Here is a 14,139-nt window from a genome sequence, read left to right on the forward strand (position 1 = left end):
TTCCTTTGAGCGGCTGGCAAAACACCATTACAGGGGAGGGTTTAATATATATAAAACGTTTTTATACGACGTTTCGTATATTTTCTATAAAAATATGGCTAAATTAGATGGTTAAAATTTTCATGACGTCATTGAAACAATCAGGAAATGTAAAAGATATAATTTTTGTTAACCTTGATCTCTTTCGTGGTGTGCTTGGCTGTTTTGAAAATTCCGTGTTGTAAATGAGTTTTTCGTCGCGTCTCAGAGTGATTGGGGCGTTCTCGATGTTTTAAATTTTGTAGCCTCCTGACATATATTTACTAGTTACTCAAACGGCGGGCTCAAGGTGATATGGCTGATGCCTTAGCGTGAGTTATTTGGAAGAAAATGTCAAGATGCAAGCCATCAACAAAGTTTGTTCCAGCAACAGTTGCATGGTCGCTGCTGTTAGGATGTACAGGAATCTATTTCTATTACCCGTAAGTATGTTTATATTGCCTTGTTTTAGCTTGTACATATTGAGGCTGGGGGCATGAGCATCGGCCTTAGTGTTTTAATTGTTGTGGTAAGATGAAAGTAGGTAATTTGAATTGGTATCACAACATGCTATTATGCACTTATCTAACATTTTCTGCAAATTAGCTGCAACATCTTGCCATCAAACACTGGAAAATTTGATGCTAAAACACCTCTTGGACAGTACACCAACCTGAGCTATGGAGCCTGGAGCCCAAGGTACACTACCCGTGATCCTCCAGGAAATCGTGTGTGTCCTGCAATTTGTCAGGTTTTGCAGGAGGGCATTGGTACGCAGATCAAGGTCAGCCAATGGAAACACACTGCTTTGCTACTCTGAGCCATACTGTGGGTCACACACGCTCAGTCAAGGAAGTCACATTCAGTCCAGGAAATGGTGGATAGTCTGGATTGTCCACACATTAACCCGCGCCGGCCCGGTGCTCTGAGATTCCGCGCTGGGTGTGTGTGTGTGTGTGTGTGTGTGTGTGTGTGTCTGAACCCCCCCCATCTAACTCGGCTCCTTGGCCACGTAGCGACACGTGGTAAGCGCCAATCAAAAGAACGTCTAAAATAAGGACGAAAATATATCGGTCATTTTTTGGGTCAGGTCAAAGGGGATGAGGACACGAAGGCACTGCAGGATGACCCAAACGTACTGTCCAGATGGTCCGAGGATTGGATGCTTCATTTCAATGTGGACAAATGCAAGGTGATGCATTGTGGTCGAACGAACCAAAGGGCCAGCTACACCCTACCTCGGGATGGACTTATACACCAATTGAAGACAACAGAACAGGAGAAAGACTTGGGAGTTGGGAGTGTTAGTGGAGAGCAACTTGAAACCAACATTGCATTGTCATCAGGCGGCCAACAAAGCAGCAGCGGCACTTAGAAGGATGAAAAGAGCTTTTGTCAATTTTGACAGAAACAGCTTCAAGGTGTTATACACAACATATGTGCGGCCTCACCTAGAATACTGCATGCAAGCAGTTGGTCCCTACATGGCCCAAGACTTCAAAGAACTCGACAAGATCCAGCGCAGAGCAACCAAATTGGAACGAGGGCTGAAGAATGTACCCTACGAGGAGCGACTAGAGCGGCTGAAGATATATGACATGAAAAAGAGGTTACGAAGAGGGGATCTGATACTGCTTTTCAAAATCATGAAAGGGATGACTAGACTCGATTTCAATAAGTTCTTCGAAGAAAACAAAGATGAATGAACAAGAGGACATAGCAAGAAACTGAAAGTAAAGAGAGCCAGACACAAACCAAGAGCAATGACCTTCTCAAGACGCAGTGTGCAGCACTGGAACTCTCTGCCGCAAGGTGTGATCGAAGCTGAAACTGTCGACAGCTTCAAGAACAGACTAGACCAGCACTGGGCCACAACCATTCCTGAGTAATTGCCTTTAACCACGGTTAATGACCTATGACCGATGTGGACATCAAATAGACCATCGTCTAATCCTAGTCCACTGAACCTATACCTATACCTATACCTATACCTATACCTAAAGGTCAGGTCACCAGAGGTCACCAAAGGTAAAATGTTGACTATTTCAACATTTTGGAAACTGCCAACGGCTATCTCGGGAACCGATAGAGCTAAAGCGCCGCGGAAAAGCGCATTCGACAGCCCTTTTACAGAACTTTCTGATTAATGTTCTCAGATTTGACCTCAGGTCAACGGTTTAGCCTCCAGAGGGCAAAAACTCCAAAAATAACCATTTTTACGAAAACCGGTTTTTTGGCAATAGATTTCGACTTAAAAGAGCCATTACATTACTTTTGCCAGCATCGTGTTCCTCTCGTCGAGACGCGTCGAATGAACTATAATTTGACCTTGAAAGGTCAACTTGAAAATTTGACCTCAGGTCAAGGTCATGACCTGACCGGAAAAGGTCATGTTGCATATCAGTCGATCCGCAACGTCGAGCCGAACACATCTAAGGCGTTTTCAGCGCTCTAGCACGCCTCTATCAGAAGTTATTAGCGAAAAACTGATAGATTCTGTTCGTGACCTGAGATGACCTCGGGGACATAACGAGGGGTCACAGTTGCCATTTTCCGGTTCAGTGTGTCAGTTGTACCTATATCTCGATGTTTGAGAGTGTCTAGAATGGCGTTCGTGCAAAACAGACGCTTTTCATTTTTCTCCCATTGACTTATAATGGAGAGGCCGCAAAATTGACCTGACCTTAGGTCACCGATATCAAAATTCCGAGATATACATTTTATAGATATAGTTGCTCTTATCAATCGCTGAAAGTTTCAAGGCAATCGATCAATCGGTGTAGCTATGACGAGCATTCCTATTTTTTCTGAGGTGAGGTCACTTGGCGTGACTTGGTGACCTGACCTAAGGCGACCTGGGTCTGATATTTTCACAACATGTGCGGAAAAGATGCACGAACAGGTGTGCCAAAAACGGCGGCGCGGAGCGCCGCCGTTTTTGAGATATCTGCGAAAAACCGCAGGGGGGGGGGGTGTTCAAACACCCCCCGGCCCGGCGCGGGTTAAGTTCAGAAGTCTGAAATTTTTCAGAATCTGCATGCTTGTGTCAGACAGGAGGAGAAAGTTCACAAGATATTCTAAGACCTACTGAATTCATTTCTGATACTTATTCCTGGGAAATTCTGAAAAGCAGAAACTGACATCACTTAAATCCTGCAAGCATTGAAACAAAGAACAGGCACATATGTACAGGTCTCGCTGGTTTTAGCAGTAGGTTTTGCACCTATAAAATTTGTTGTACTTCGGGCTATATCTCCGTAGTCTTAAGCTTTTAAGTGTTGAAGATGCGATCGACTTGTTGGTTCACAAGCCGGCCACGATCGTGAAAAATGGCTTCATCGTAGATCGATTAGTTTCTGAGATAGGTATAACCGGAAATGTAAAAGTGCAAAACCTACCACTTAATCTTGCAAGAGCCGTACACACTTTCTGGATGGCCACGCATAGTGTAGCCTAGGCTTTATTCATAGCTATTTGTTGTCTTTAAGTGACATTGATGTTGAAATCCAACCAATTCATAAGAGCATGAAAGTGATGTGAATTGTTTTAAAGCTAACCAAACCTAAACTAACCTAACAGTAACCTAGCCAATGTGACTGACTTATCAGTGATCATTTGATGTCTGTCTGTTGCAGGTGCCAGTGGCTTCTGGTGAAACTTTACCCTTGGGGCTTTGTCATACCTTTGTGTCAGGGTATCCTTTCTTTTTTTGTCATAGCAAACTTTTCACTGGCTACCTTCATGAATCCAGGCATTGTTCCGAGAGGTGAGTTATTCATCCTTTTTGCATTCCTCTCATTAAATATTAACCCTTGAGTTCTGCACTTTTATTTGATGTTTATTATGGGTTAGTATACCTATTGACTAAAATAAGTTTTGCATGGGTGCATCTATGCAAGCCTTTGGAAAGTAGTTTGCTCATATTCATCATTATTATTTGTATTTGGAACTGGTGCCTTTAAGTTATTATCCACATAAGTTGTTATTTTTATCTTAATCAGTGCTTGCAACTTGTAAACAATCTGTATCTGTGGATGATTCCAACTTCAACACCCCTTCAATACCACCTGATTGGTAAAATAAGAAGTAAGTGTATCCTGTCATGGTGTGACTTGACCTTTACCCGAGTGTGTATGTGGGGGAGGGGGGCGTTTTTGGCCACACCTAGCCCTGATCGGCGGCCGGCTAGTACTCTTGCCCGCGCTCACATACGTGCACGTTACCCCGGCAACGGGCTATTGACCAATAAGAAGCGAGAAAAGTGTTACGTCACTGCGATTTTTCATATACCTGTGCCCCCCGGACGTGACGTAGTGTGCTCGCGCGCGTGCAGGGTCTCTGCGATCGAAAAAGAGCTTTTTTTTTTTTGCTCGGTCGGCCTAGTGCCATACCCGAGCAGGGGGCAGTTACTCCGGCAATTTTCGCCGGGCAGCAAGTCTTACGTTAAACCGGTTTTAGCGGCGCCACTCGACGCCGCAATTGTCAAAAGCGGCGTGTTAGTATGCTTTATTATGAATGATGTGTGTAAAAGTGAGTTTTTATGTTGTTTATTTGGAGGAAATGGTTAGAATAACTTAAGTTATTTTTATTTCTGTTGGTTGGAGTTTTTATTCAAAAGATTTCGGTCTATACCATTGATATTTACTGAAAATACCTTCGCTTGAATAAATTGCAGATATTTGGCAACTGAAGTGTTAGGTAAGCCTAAATGATATGTAAAAAGGTAAGAGACACCCTGATTATCATTTGAGAAACGAAAATATATGAATTTTCCTTGTAAGACTCGCTCAATATGCTACTCCGCGGTTTATGCCCCGAGGGTGTCCGAGGGTTCCCGTTAGTTTGTCGTTGGCGCTCGGCTCGCGCGCGAGCCGACGTCACCGCCTGTGACGTCGGCTCGCGAAATACGTCATACCCTGCACACAAAATAGCCGGCTGCCGAACAGCGCTCGGGCCAGTTTTTGTGTGTGTAAAGAAAACTGCAGCGCGCAGCGCCACGATATTTGGTACAGCTTATGATACGTCAGTTTTGCATCGTGTGTAAAACTTTTGACCCCAGGTCACACAAGTTCAGGGCCCTGTTTCACCGGTGATAGCAGCACGCTGCTATCACGTTCCGCGAGCTGACGTCATGTCATGACGCCATACTGCTGACGTTATGGGCAGTTCCGGCGCACGATGGCCGCGACCCTGGCCGCGGCATTAAGTGACGTATGAGACTAATAGTAAGAGTTTACGCAGTCATTATAGTATATTTATTTTTAATATATATTTTTTTAAATATGATGTATTTAAAAGAAGTTGGGTTTAAGGAAAATTTGGACGTAAACTTCGAACATTTAGTTGATGACGTAAAACAATATTGCGGCAATCGTGCGCCAGAATTGCCCCTTACGTCAGCAGTATGACGTCATCACATCACGTCAGCTCGCGCAATTTGATAGTAACGTGCTGCTATCACCGGTGAAACAGGGCCCAGGTCACCGGGTCAACTTAAGTGGCCATGCCTCTTAAAAAACTTTGTAATTCATTCATTCCTGCGCTTACATCCTAGAAGTCTGAAACTCTGGCTATTGCATGAGGGAATCAGTGCCAACAATTTGTATATCCCGGAATTTTTGTATCGGTGACTTAAGGTCAGGTCAACTTTGTGACCTCTCCATAAGTCAATGTGAAAAATTTAAATGCTTTTCTTATGTCTGAAAACACCCGCAGACATCGGAACACATGTGAATATGACACACTGAATAGAAAACGCACCTGTGACCCCGTTTTTGCTCTCAGGTCATCTCGGATCATGAAAAACGGTTTTTGACAGACTTTTGATAGAAACATGCTGGAGCGCTGAAAACACACCATGGATGTGTTTAGCTCAACAATACGAATCGAATGATATGCAACATGACTTTTTCTGTGACCTTGACCTGAGGTCAAATTTTTAAGCTGACCTTTCCAGGTCAACTATGGCTTATTCAACGCGTTTCAACGAGACAAACGCGATGCCGGTATAATCAGCGTTATACAAGCTTGGAGTCAAAACTTATACAGAAAAACTTTTTTTCCGCAAAACATCCAATTTTGAGTTTTTGCACTCTGGAGACTAAACCGTTGACCTTCGGTCAAAGCTGAGAACAATATTCAGAAAGGCATATGAAAGAGCTATCGAATGCGCTTTTCCACGGCGCTATAGCTCTATTGCTGCCGACTTAGGCGCCTCTTTGTGAAAGGCTGTCAAAATCGAGAACAAAAAGTCGCGATGATTTTATCTTTGGTGACCTCCAGTGACCTCAGCGAGATTGAAAACGACCTTCATAATTCTGAAAGAACTCATAGCGAGCTATCCAGTGCTTTTTTACCGTTTCTTTCTAGTTTGCTTACTTCCCAAGATAACGTGGTGTGGCCAAAATGCACCCCCTCCCCCCACACTCCACCATGGTGAAGTTGGCTGAGAGGCCCACCTGGGCGCGGGTTAATGTGAAAACTAGAGCCAATGGACTGAATATCAGGCCTGTCCTATTGTTACTTGGTTGTTATGCAATGTTAAGATGACAATCTACCTATTTTCAAATATACAGTGGATGTGCTGATTTTTATGTGATGGTTTTCTCGTTCCCTCGCGGAGCAGCGTCATCCGACGAAGACCGGGATGACGACTTCCGGATGCCGCTATACAAGAACGTGGAAATAAGCGGCATCACAGTGCGCATGAAATGGTGCGCAACGTGCCAGTTTTACAGGCCGCCGCGCTGCTCCCACTGCAGTGTCTGCAACCACTGTATAGAGGTGAGCAATGAGCATTAGTGCCCCTGCAGTGTCTAACTTCTGTACACTGTACAGTGCTGACTGAGCTTGTATTGGAGCTCGTTCCGTGCCTAACTGTTGTACACTGTACCTACAGAGGTGACTATTGATAAGGTCTGAAGACACGGTGGGCGTCGGGTTGGGTGTGTATCCTTTAGTTCAGCTGATGAAACACATATGAAGGTGGATCGATTTGGCTGTAAGGGGTGTCAATAACAACCTCTGAGATATAGATAAGTAAAATGGTAAAATGTGAGAGATTAATGCTGCGCTGTTTCAGGATATGATTGATAATGTAACAATATTACACAATTTATTGGGCTCTTTATTTTTTTTTTTTAATTATTTGACCACTTCCCGACCGACCACGCCCGTTGGAAGTGATCGTGGTACGATCGGCACGACACCCCGCCGCTGCCGACACGGGCGCTGACAGTCCGTGTTCCGCCGGCAGACGTTCGACCACCACTGTCCGTGGGTAAACAACTGTATCGGCCGGCGAAACTACCGGTTCTTCTTCCTGTTCCTGCTGTCGCTGACGCTGCACATGGTGGCCATCTTCGGCCAGTGCCTGGTGTTCGTGCTGGACAGGAGGCACGAGCTCGGATCGGTCGACGTCATCGCAACGTATCCTTTATGAACCGGACGGCAGATCTGCCGTATAAAGGCAAAACCCATTATGATCGGGTGACCTTTGACCTGAGGTAATGGCCTCTGACCCGACATAAGGGTTTTTGCCTTTGCACGGCAGAGATACGCCGGCGGATGGACGGATGGACAGACTGTTGGACTGACACTCATTCTTTTTTCCTCATTCCTCATTCTTTTCCATTGGCTCCTCATTCTTTTCCATCGGCTGTGTGTTTGCGGGGTAAGGAATGGGGGAGGGAGCGGGGTAGAGAATCGTCTTGCAATGTCAGGGGATGTACTGTAGCTAGACGTGCTGGCTGTAGAGTGTAGAGCAGGGTTGGCATTTTTGCCGGCAAAAACTAGTTTATGCCATCTGCCGGTTTAAACCGGTTTTAACCGGCAGAAAGTGGCAAAAATTGGCAAAAACTAAGAAATATCACAATGCTATGCCTGGACATGAATTTGAACATGAAAAATTTTAAGGAGAATTCGGTGAAAGCTTTATGCTTTCAAACAGAAGTGACATTGACCATTGAAATGCTTCATAACTCAGAAACATTTTCAAGGGCTTTCCATAAGGAGCTAGTAAGTCAAGTAAGATGCCTTTTGGGGGTGGCAAATGAGCCAGTGCAAGGGTGACTGGGTGCGTCCTGCACAATCAGAAGTACGAAGGGGTACCTGCCACTGATATGCGCATGGCACCGCATGGCACCCTACTTACCGTGGTCGTCTTGCCCCACTCTCCCCTGCATGGAAATACATTCCGTTGTGGATGTCTACTGAGATGCATAGACATTTTAAGCAGGGATAAGTAATGAGGCAGCTTCAGAATGTTTAGTGCATCTATATAACTACCAGAAATGCATTTGTACATTTCAAATCCATTCCTAACTAGAAAAGTTGTAGGTTTGGCCATCTGAGTTTTAGCCAGTTTTTGCCAGTTCTTGCCACCAGGGTTTCTGCCAGCCGGTTTAAACCGGTTAAAACCACTGGCAAAAACCAGTTTTTGCCACCCCCTGCCAACTCTGGTGTAGAGGTACCCTTGGGTGCCATTTTATCATTGCTGGTGTTTTTGTTGGTTCTGTTAGATCACACTCGGTTGTACTCCCCGAATCTGTGTGCCTATTTTTCACGTTTTAGGCCGGGTAAAGCAAACTGAGGTTATGTCTCGCTCAGTAATATCTACCTACCTGTAGTTCTACAATACGAGAAGGTTCGGTTTATTGTCGGCAGTGCCCCCTTAATGGAAGGTGTTCCGCCGCTACTGGCTGGGTTGTCTCCAGCGGTTTTCGAAATTTGCCGTTCTACCTGCTTTGTCACCTAGTTTTATCTATGACTGCCGTTGTAAATGGACTTCAAGGCCTGTAGTCGGCTAATACAAATACAGAATACGGAATATAGAATAGGGCGCAAAATGACCTTTGTAGTCGGCGCATCCTTAAGTCCCAATAAACAAACCAACAGAATACAACAGGCAATTAGAGCTCTGCAATGGTTTCCTGCCAGCGTGGCTAGTGAACCACCATACGAGGGCTCCAGCCTTGCCGTGTCCTGCTGGCTCATGGGCTCTGCCACGCCGGGCACGCGGTGCGGTGCTGGCGTATTTCCGGAACGATAAGAGATCGCTCACGAGGTCGGCTCACCGGTACCGGCTGCCCGGCGCGGGCGGTGGGATTAGCTCAGGAGCCGGAATTTCTGACAGGTGCCAGTCGCCACCAGAAGTCCAACTCTAGTTCGGCGTCATGCTGTCCTTTTCTCGTATATAATTGTTACAATCATATTTGAATAGTTAATTTTCTTCCTTTCGCTGTATGGGGTGACAAAATGGCTGCCGTCCATAAAATGGTTTTAGTTTTATACCATCGCTAACTACCTATTTTTTTTTTCTTAAAAATAAGTAGCGACCCTTCAGATCATGTGCTGGTTAAAGTTACACTCAATTAACAAATTGCGAGCTCACGCATCACTGCATGCACGTCTTAGGCATATCTCTGTAAACGAGTAGTATATATTTGCCATATCTGTGATACTACCTACGTCCGTCTGTATATTACATGCTCCCCTCCGCGCCTTGGGTCTCCTGGACTGTGGCCTCTGCGTCTACCGGTGTCACTTGCTCCCATCATAGCGTCGCGTTTTTCCTTGACTGTGGCCCCTCAGTCTGGCGGTGATGGTGGTGATCGGCCTGCTGTTTGTCCCCATCATGGGTCTGGCCGGCTTCCACACGGTGCTGGCCAGTCGCGGCCGCACTACCAACGAGCAGGTCACGGGCAAGTTCCGCGGCGGGTTCAACCCGTTCTCGCGCGGCTGCGGCGCCAACTTCTGCCGCACCCTCTGGGCGCCACAGTACCCCGAGTGAGTACCGGGTACCGTTAGTACAGTAGGTACCCCGATTGAGTACCGAGTACTGCGTGTACAGTAGGTACCCTGAGTGAGTACCGAATACCGTACAGTACCCAGAGTGAGTATCAAGTACCGAACAGTACCCCGAGTGGGTACCAAGTACCGTGCAGTATCCTGAGTGAGAACCCAGTACCGTACTGTACCCAGAGTGAGTACCGCGTAACGCACAGTGCCCGAGTGAGTACCGAGTACCGAACAGTAGGTACCCCAAGTGAGTACCGGGTACCGCACAGTACCCGAGTGAGTACCGAGTACCGTACTGTACCCCGAGTGAGTACCGCGTAACGCACAGTACCCGAGTGAGTACCGCGTAACGCACAGTACCCGAGTGAGTACCGAGTACCGTACAGTACCCCGAGTGAGTACCGAGTACCGAACAGTAGGTACCCCAAGTGAGTACCGGGTACCGCACAGTACCCGAGTGAGTACACTCGGGGGCAGATTGATGTTCCACCACTCCCTACCCATCGGGCTCCCATGGCTCCCGCACTGGCTGCTGCCAGTGTTGCCTGCTCTCAGCACTGGTCAGCACTGCCTGCCAGTGCCAGTGCTGCCAGTGCTGCCACTGGCAGCAGCCAGTGCTGAGCCATGGGAGCCCGATAGGTAGGGAGTGGTGGAACATCATCTGCCCCCCGAGTGTACCAAGTTCTGTACAGTACCCAGAGTGAGTACCGCATACCGCACGTATGACGTATCGCACAGTACCCCGAGCGCCACACACTGCACAGCTTCTTGAGTGAGAACAGGGTATTTCCAAAGTTTGTATTTTGTAATATTGCGACACATTGCCTGTTCTGTGAACGTCGATCGTGCCTTTTAGTGTTGCGGTGGAATTAATGCAGTGTGTGTCGTAAGAGTATTTTGACGCGCGTTTTCTGACGCGCTTTCAAAGCTATTGTCGCTGCAATAGGGACTAGGGTTTCGGTCTGAGAAGCGCAGTGGCTCCCATTTCCATTCAATCAGCGTGGTCTGTGATTAGTGTGGTGGGAAATCGGTCCGTAACGGGCTATCATCGAACCGGGCTGTGTCGCTGGTATGTGACTGGTTCCATTTGACCCGTCTGACCTGACCTGTGCGACTTTATGCGAGCCGTGTGACCGTCTAACCAGTGCGGCTATGTGTACTGTCAGACTGTCTGGCCGGTGTGGTTTGTGTCAGCTAACCGGCGCTCTCTGTGCCGCAGTGTGATGGCGCTGGCGCGGCGCGCCCAGCGGCGGAGGCACCAGTACACGCTGCCCACGTCGCCGCAGCTGCCGCCGGCTGTCGCCGCCGACCACCAGGTCAAGCTGTATATCGACAACGGTAACGGTGTACGGGGCAAAGGCCATGCCGCCCGCTACACGCAGGTACGTCAGGTACGAGCTCGGGGCACGCCACGCATGGCCGCCCTCCTCCCCGCCGATCACTGCACGCGTCGGCACGCCACAGATCGAGCCGAGCGATTCGGGAACTGTGAGCATGTGTTTCGGTCTGTGTGGGGAGTTTAGCTGTATGTCTGGACGACTAAGTTGGATTCCTAACAATGCACTCGATACCGATGCATGTGGGTGTGTGAGGTTTGTTGTGCCGCCTGTGTTGCATTGACACGGCGCAGTGCCTGGTGTCCTTTGTCGGTATTTTGCCTGGGGAGATATGAGGATTACGATTGGCCGCGAAACTGCCACCGGTGGGGACCGGAAGGCAGAACTGGTGTGTTGTTCGTGGGTCTGGATGGCCGACAGACGCTCGTTCTGTCGGTCGTCCGCGCCATCTCCCATACGTTTGGGCCAGGCTATTATTGGCCGTTGGTTTCCTGTAACTTGTTTGAGTTTTGATTGCTGCTTCGGGGCTACGCACTTCTTGATGCGATGAACAATGCCCGGAGCTAAAAGCAGCGCTTTTTGTGAAGTTGTTCGCTTGGAAAGTTTTCCTTTTTGCTTCAATTTTAATCCTCGAGCGTAAACTTGTCCAATATCCAGCCTTTGCAGTTGTGGAAGTTGAGTTTCAGCGTTAAGTGCCTGCATTCTTTCAACAGCACGTGTTTGTGGTCGTTTGCATTTATTTGCTTCGTTCAGTTAACCGGTGTGCACCATTTGTTTCGTTCCCTTCATGTTCAGCTCCGGAACGTGAAGATTTGTCATTTGTTCAGTCTTATGTTTTGTCTGCTTACAAGCATTGACGACAGGAGTGCTGGCAGCCAGCACGGCTCGTCATTCTGTGGCGTCTGCCTTGTTTGTGCCCGTCTGCCCGTCGTTCTTAGCTGTCTGTGCGTCACCTCGTCGCCTGCCTGCTGCCTGTGTTTGTCTGTCTGTCTGCCCCCGCCTGTGGAGACCGGGACCACCAGCACCCGGCCGAGCAGCCGACACCTCTGTTCGCGGCGCACGCTCAGTCCACCCCCACCCCGCCCCGCTCGTCTGCACGTTCCAGATGCGCGCTGCCGGCTCGGCGGCCCGGCCGGCCGGGCGGACCGCGTCGCCGGCGCGGTCCGCCGTGGCCGCGGCGCCGCGCCAGGCAGTGCCCCGACCGCCGCTGTCGCCGCCGCGGCCCGCCGTGCCCGAGGTCTCTCACCTGCCCATTTGGCACCAAACGGCCGTCTAACGCGCACTGCCCGCTTCCTAAATTGTGTGGTTGGCCGCCGCCCGGGTGAGTATGGGCGGTGTCCTCGACTGGAAAGCTCTGTGGCTGTTCAGTGATGTAGCGTGGAGTGGATGTCTTGCTGGTCAAGTCGGCAGTGATCTTTTTAGTAGATCCCTAAAATGTCAATTTGGATGCCATGATACACGGGTTCTTTCAGCATGTGTGAAAAGAAGCTGTGCGAAAGGCCTGTTTCACTAAAAACTTGTATTTACAAGTGTTTGTAGTTTACAATTCATAAGTATTTTTACCAACTACGTAAAAACCGATTTCACTAAGTTTCATCGCCGGTGACACCTCCGATAAGAAAATGCTTGCAAATGAACTTGTAAACAGTAAAATTGTTTTTAATCAAGAACTATAGCATGTTAAAGATATTGCTTCTTTGTATCAAATATTGTCTAGTATTCATGTCAAAAGCTGCCTAATTAAATTATAAATAATGATGCTGTTGGAAAAAGATATAAATGATAGTTCACATTATCCTATTATTGAAAGAAAATAACACGCAAAACATTTGACGGCAGAAGACTGTTGAATGCAATTATGGCGCGCGAATGACAAAACATGTCGATATTTTAATACCGATTATTTTGCTTCTTAGGGTGTGTGCTAAGTAAAAATTGAGCATGAAACGACTCAACAAAGCATAGTTGTTCTAAATATATGACTGTTTTGCATTATTGCACAAAAAGTATCAAAATTCCGAACGTCAGGACCACTGGAATTTCAGGTTTGTAATTACGATGTTTTCTTTCAAGTTTCTGGTCTTCGTGAAACAGAAAGTTTGCGATTCCCATGTTTTCTAGCAAACCTTTTCTTGTAAAAAAGTTTGCAAATTTTAAACTCAAAATTCATATTCAAAGGTTTCGTGAAATCCAAATCTCAAATGTTGGTAATTATTTCTTGAAAACTCAAGCTTTTTCTTTGTAAATACAAGTTTTATTTGTTAGTGAAACAGGCCTCAGATATGGCGAAAAAATAGATGTCCGGATAATTTCGTTACACCCTGTAGATAAATAAAGAAAGCAACTTTTTTAAATCAAATTCGTGTGGATCTGAGAAAGCAAGTTTCACCTTTTTGCCTTGCAGTATCATAGAATCTCTTACGTCAGTAATGTCTGTCTCCATCTGTACCGCAGAGGGGGTGATATCGCCCATTTGTCCCATCGGTCGCGCGCTTGCCGATGAGAAGAACCGATTGGCCATGTATCAACCGAACATGCTTGGTTTCGGCCGTGACCTTTAATTTTCATCCCCAGGCGGCTGACCTGCGCGACGCCGACCAGGACGCTGGCATGTCTCAGTCGCGCGACTGTGAGCCGTCGCCGCCGCTGCCGCACAGTGCCTCGCGGGCCAGCGTGGTCTCTGGAGGCCGGCGCTCGTGTGGTGGCGGCGGCACCGGACCGGCCGGCACGGCCGGCTCCCTGGAAAGGAGGCCGCCGCCGACGCACGGACGCACGCACGCTACGCTGCCGCGCGCCCAACATGCCAGGTAAGGCGGAGGATAGAGTCATCGCGGGGCATCAGTGTGTCTTCACTCATGCCGTTCGTGTTTGTTTGTCGTAAGGACGAGCACAGGGTGTCTGTGCGCTCTGTTGATCGGTTCGTGTGTGCTGCGTCGGAGGGACGGATGCCATCATTTTTCTCTCACCACCCCTAATGTGACTATCC

The 14,139-nt window shown here is 47.7% G+C and overlaps 1 protein-coding gene across 1 annotated transcript; it reads left to right on the forward strand.

The window, feature by feature from the left end:
• The first annotated feature begins 229 nt into the window (after positions 1–229).
• Positions 230–13,849, forward strand: LOC122372196 (palmitoyltransferase ZDHHC8B-like). Its single transcript, XM_043349104.1, has 8 exons — positions 230–461; positions 3,654–3,784; positions 6,644–6,801; positions 7,274–7,446; positions 9,610–9,804; positions 11,036–11,207; positions 12,259–12,474; positions 13,728–13,849. Exons 1-7 carry the CDS (start codon positions 370–372, stop codon positions 12,427–12,429), a joined length of 1,092 nt encoding a protein of 363 aa, XP_043205039.1. The 5' UTR covers positions 230–369; the 3' UTR covers positions 12,430–12,474; positions 13,728–13,849.
• Positions 13,850–14,139: the final 290 nt, after the last annotated feature.

This window comes from Amphibalanus amphitrite, unplaced genomic scaffold (assembly GCF_019059575.1).
Source record: "Amphibalanus amphitrite isolate SeventyFive unplaced genomic scaffold, NRLGWU_Aamphi_draft 001329F_arrow, whole genome shotgun sequence".
NCBI lineage: Eukaryota > Metazoa > Arthropoda > Thecostraca > Balanomorpha > Balanidae > Amphibalanus > Amphibalanus amphitrite.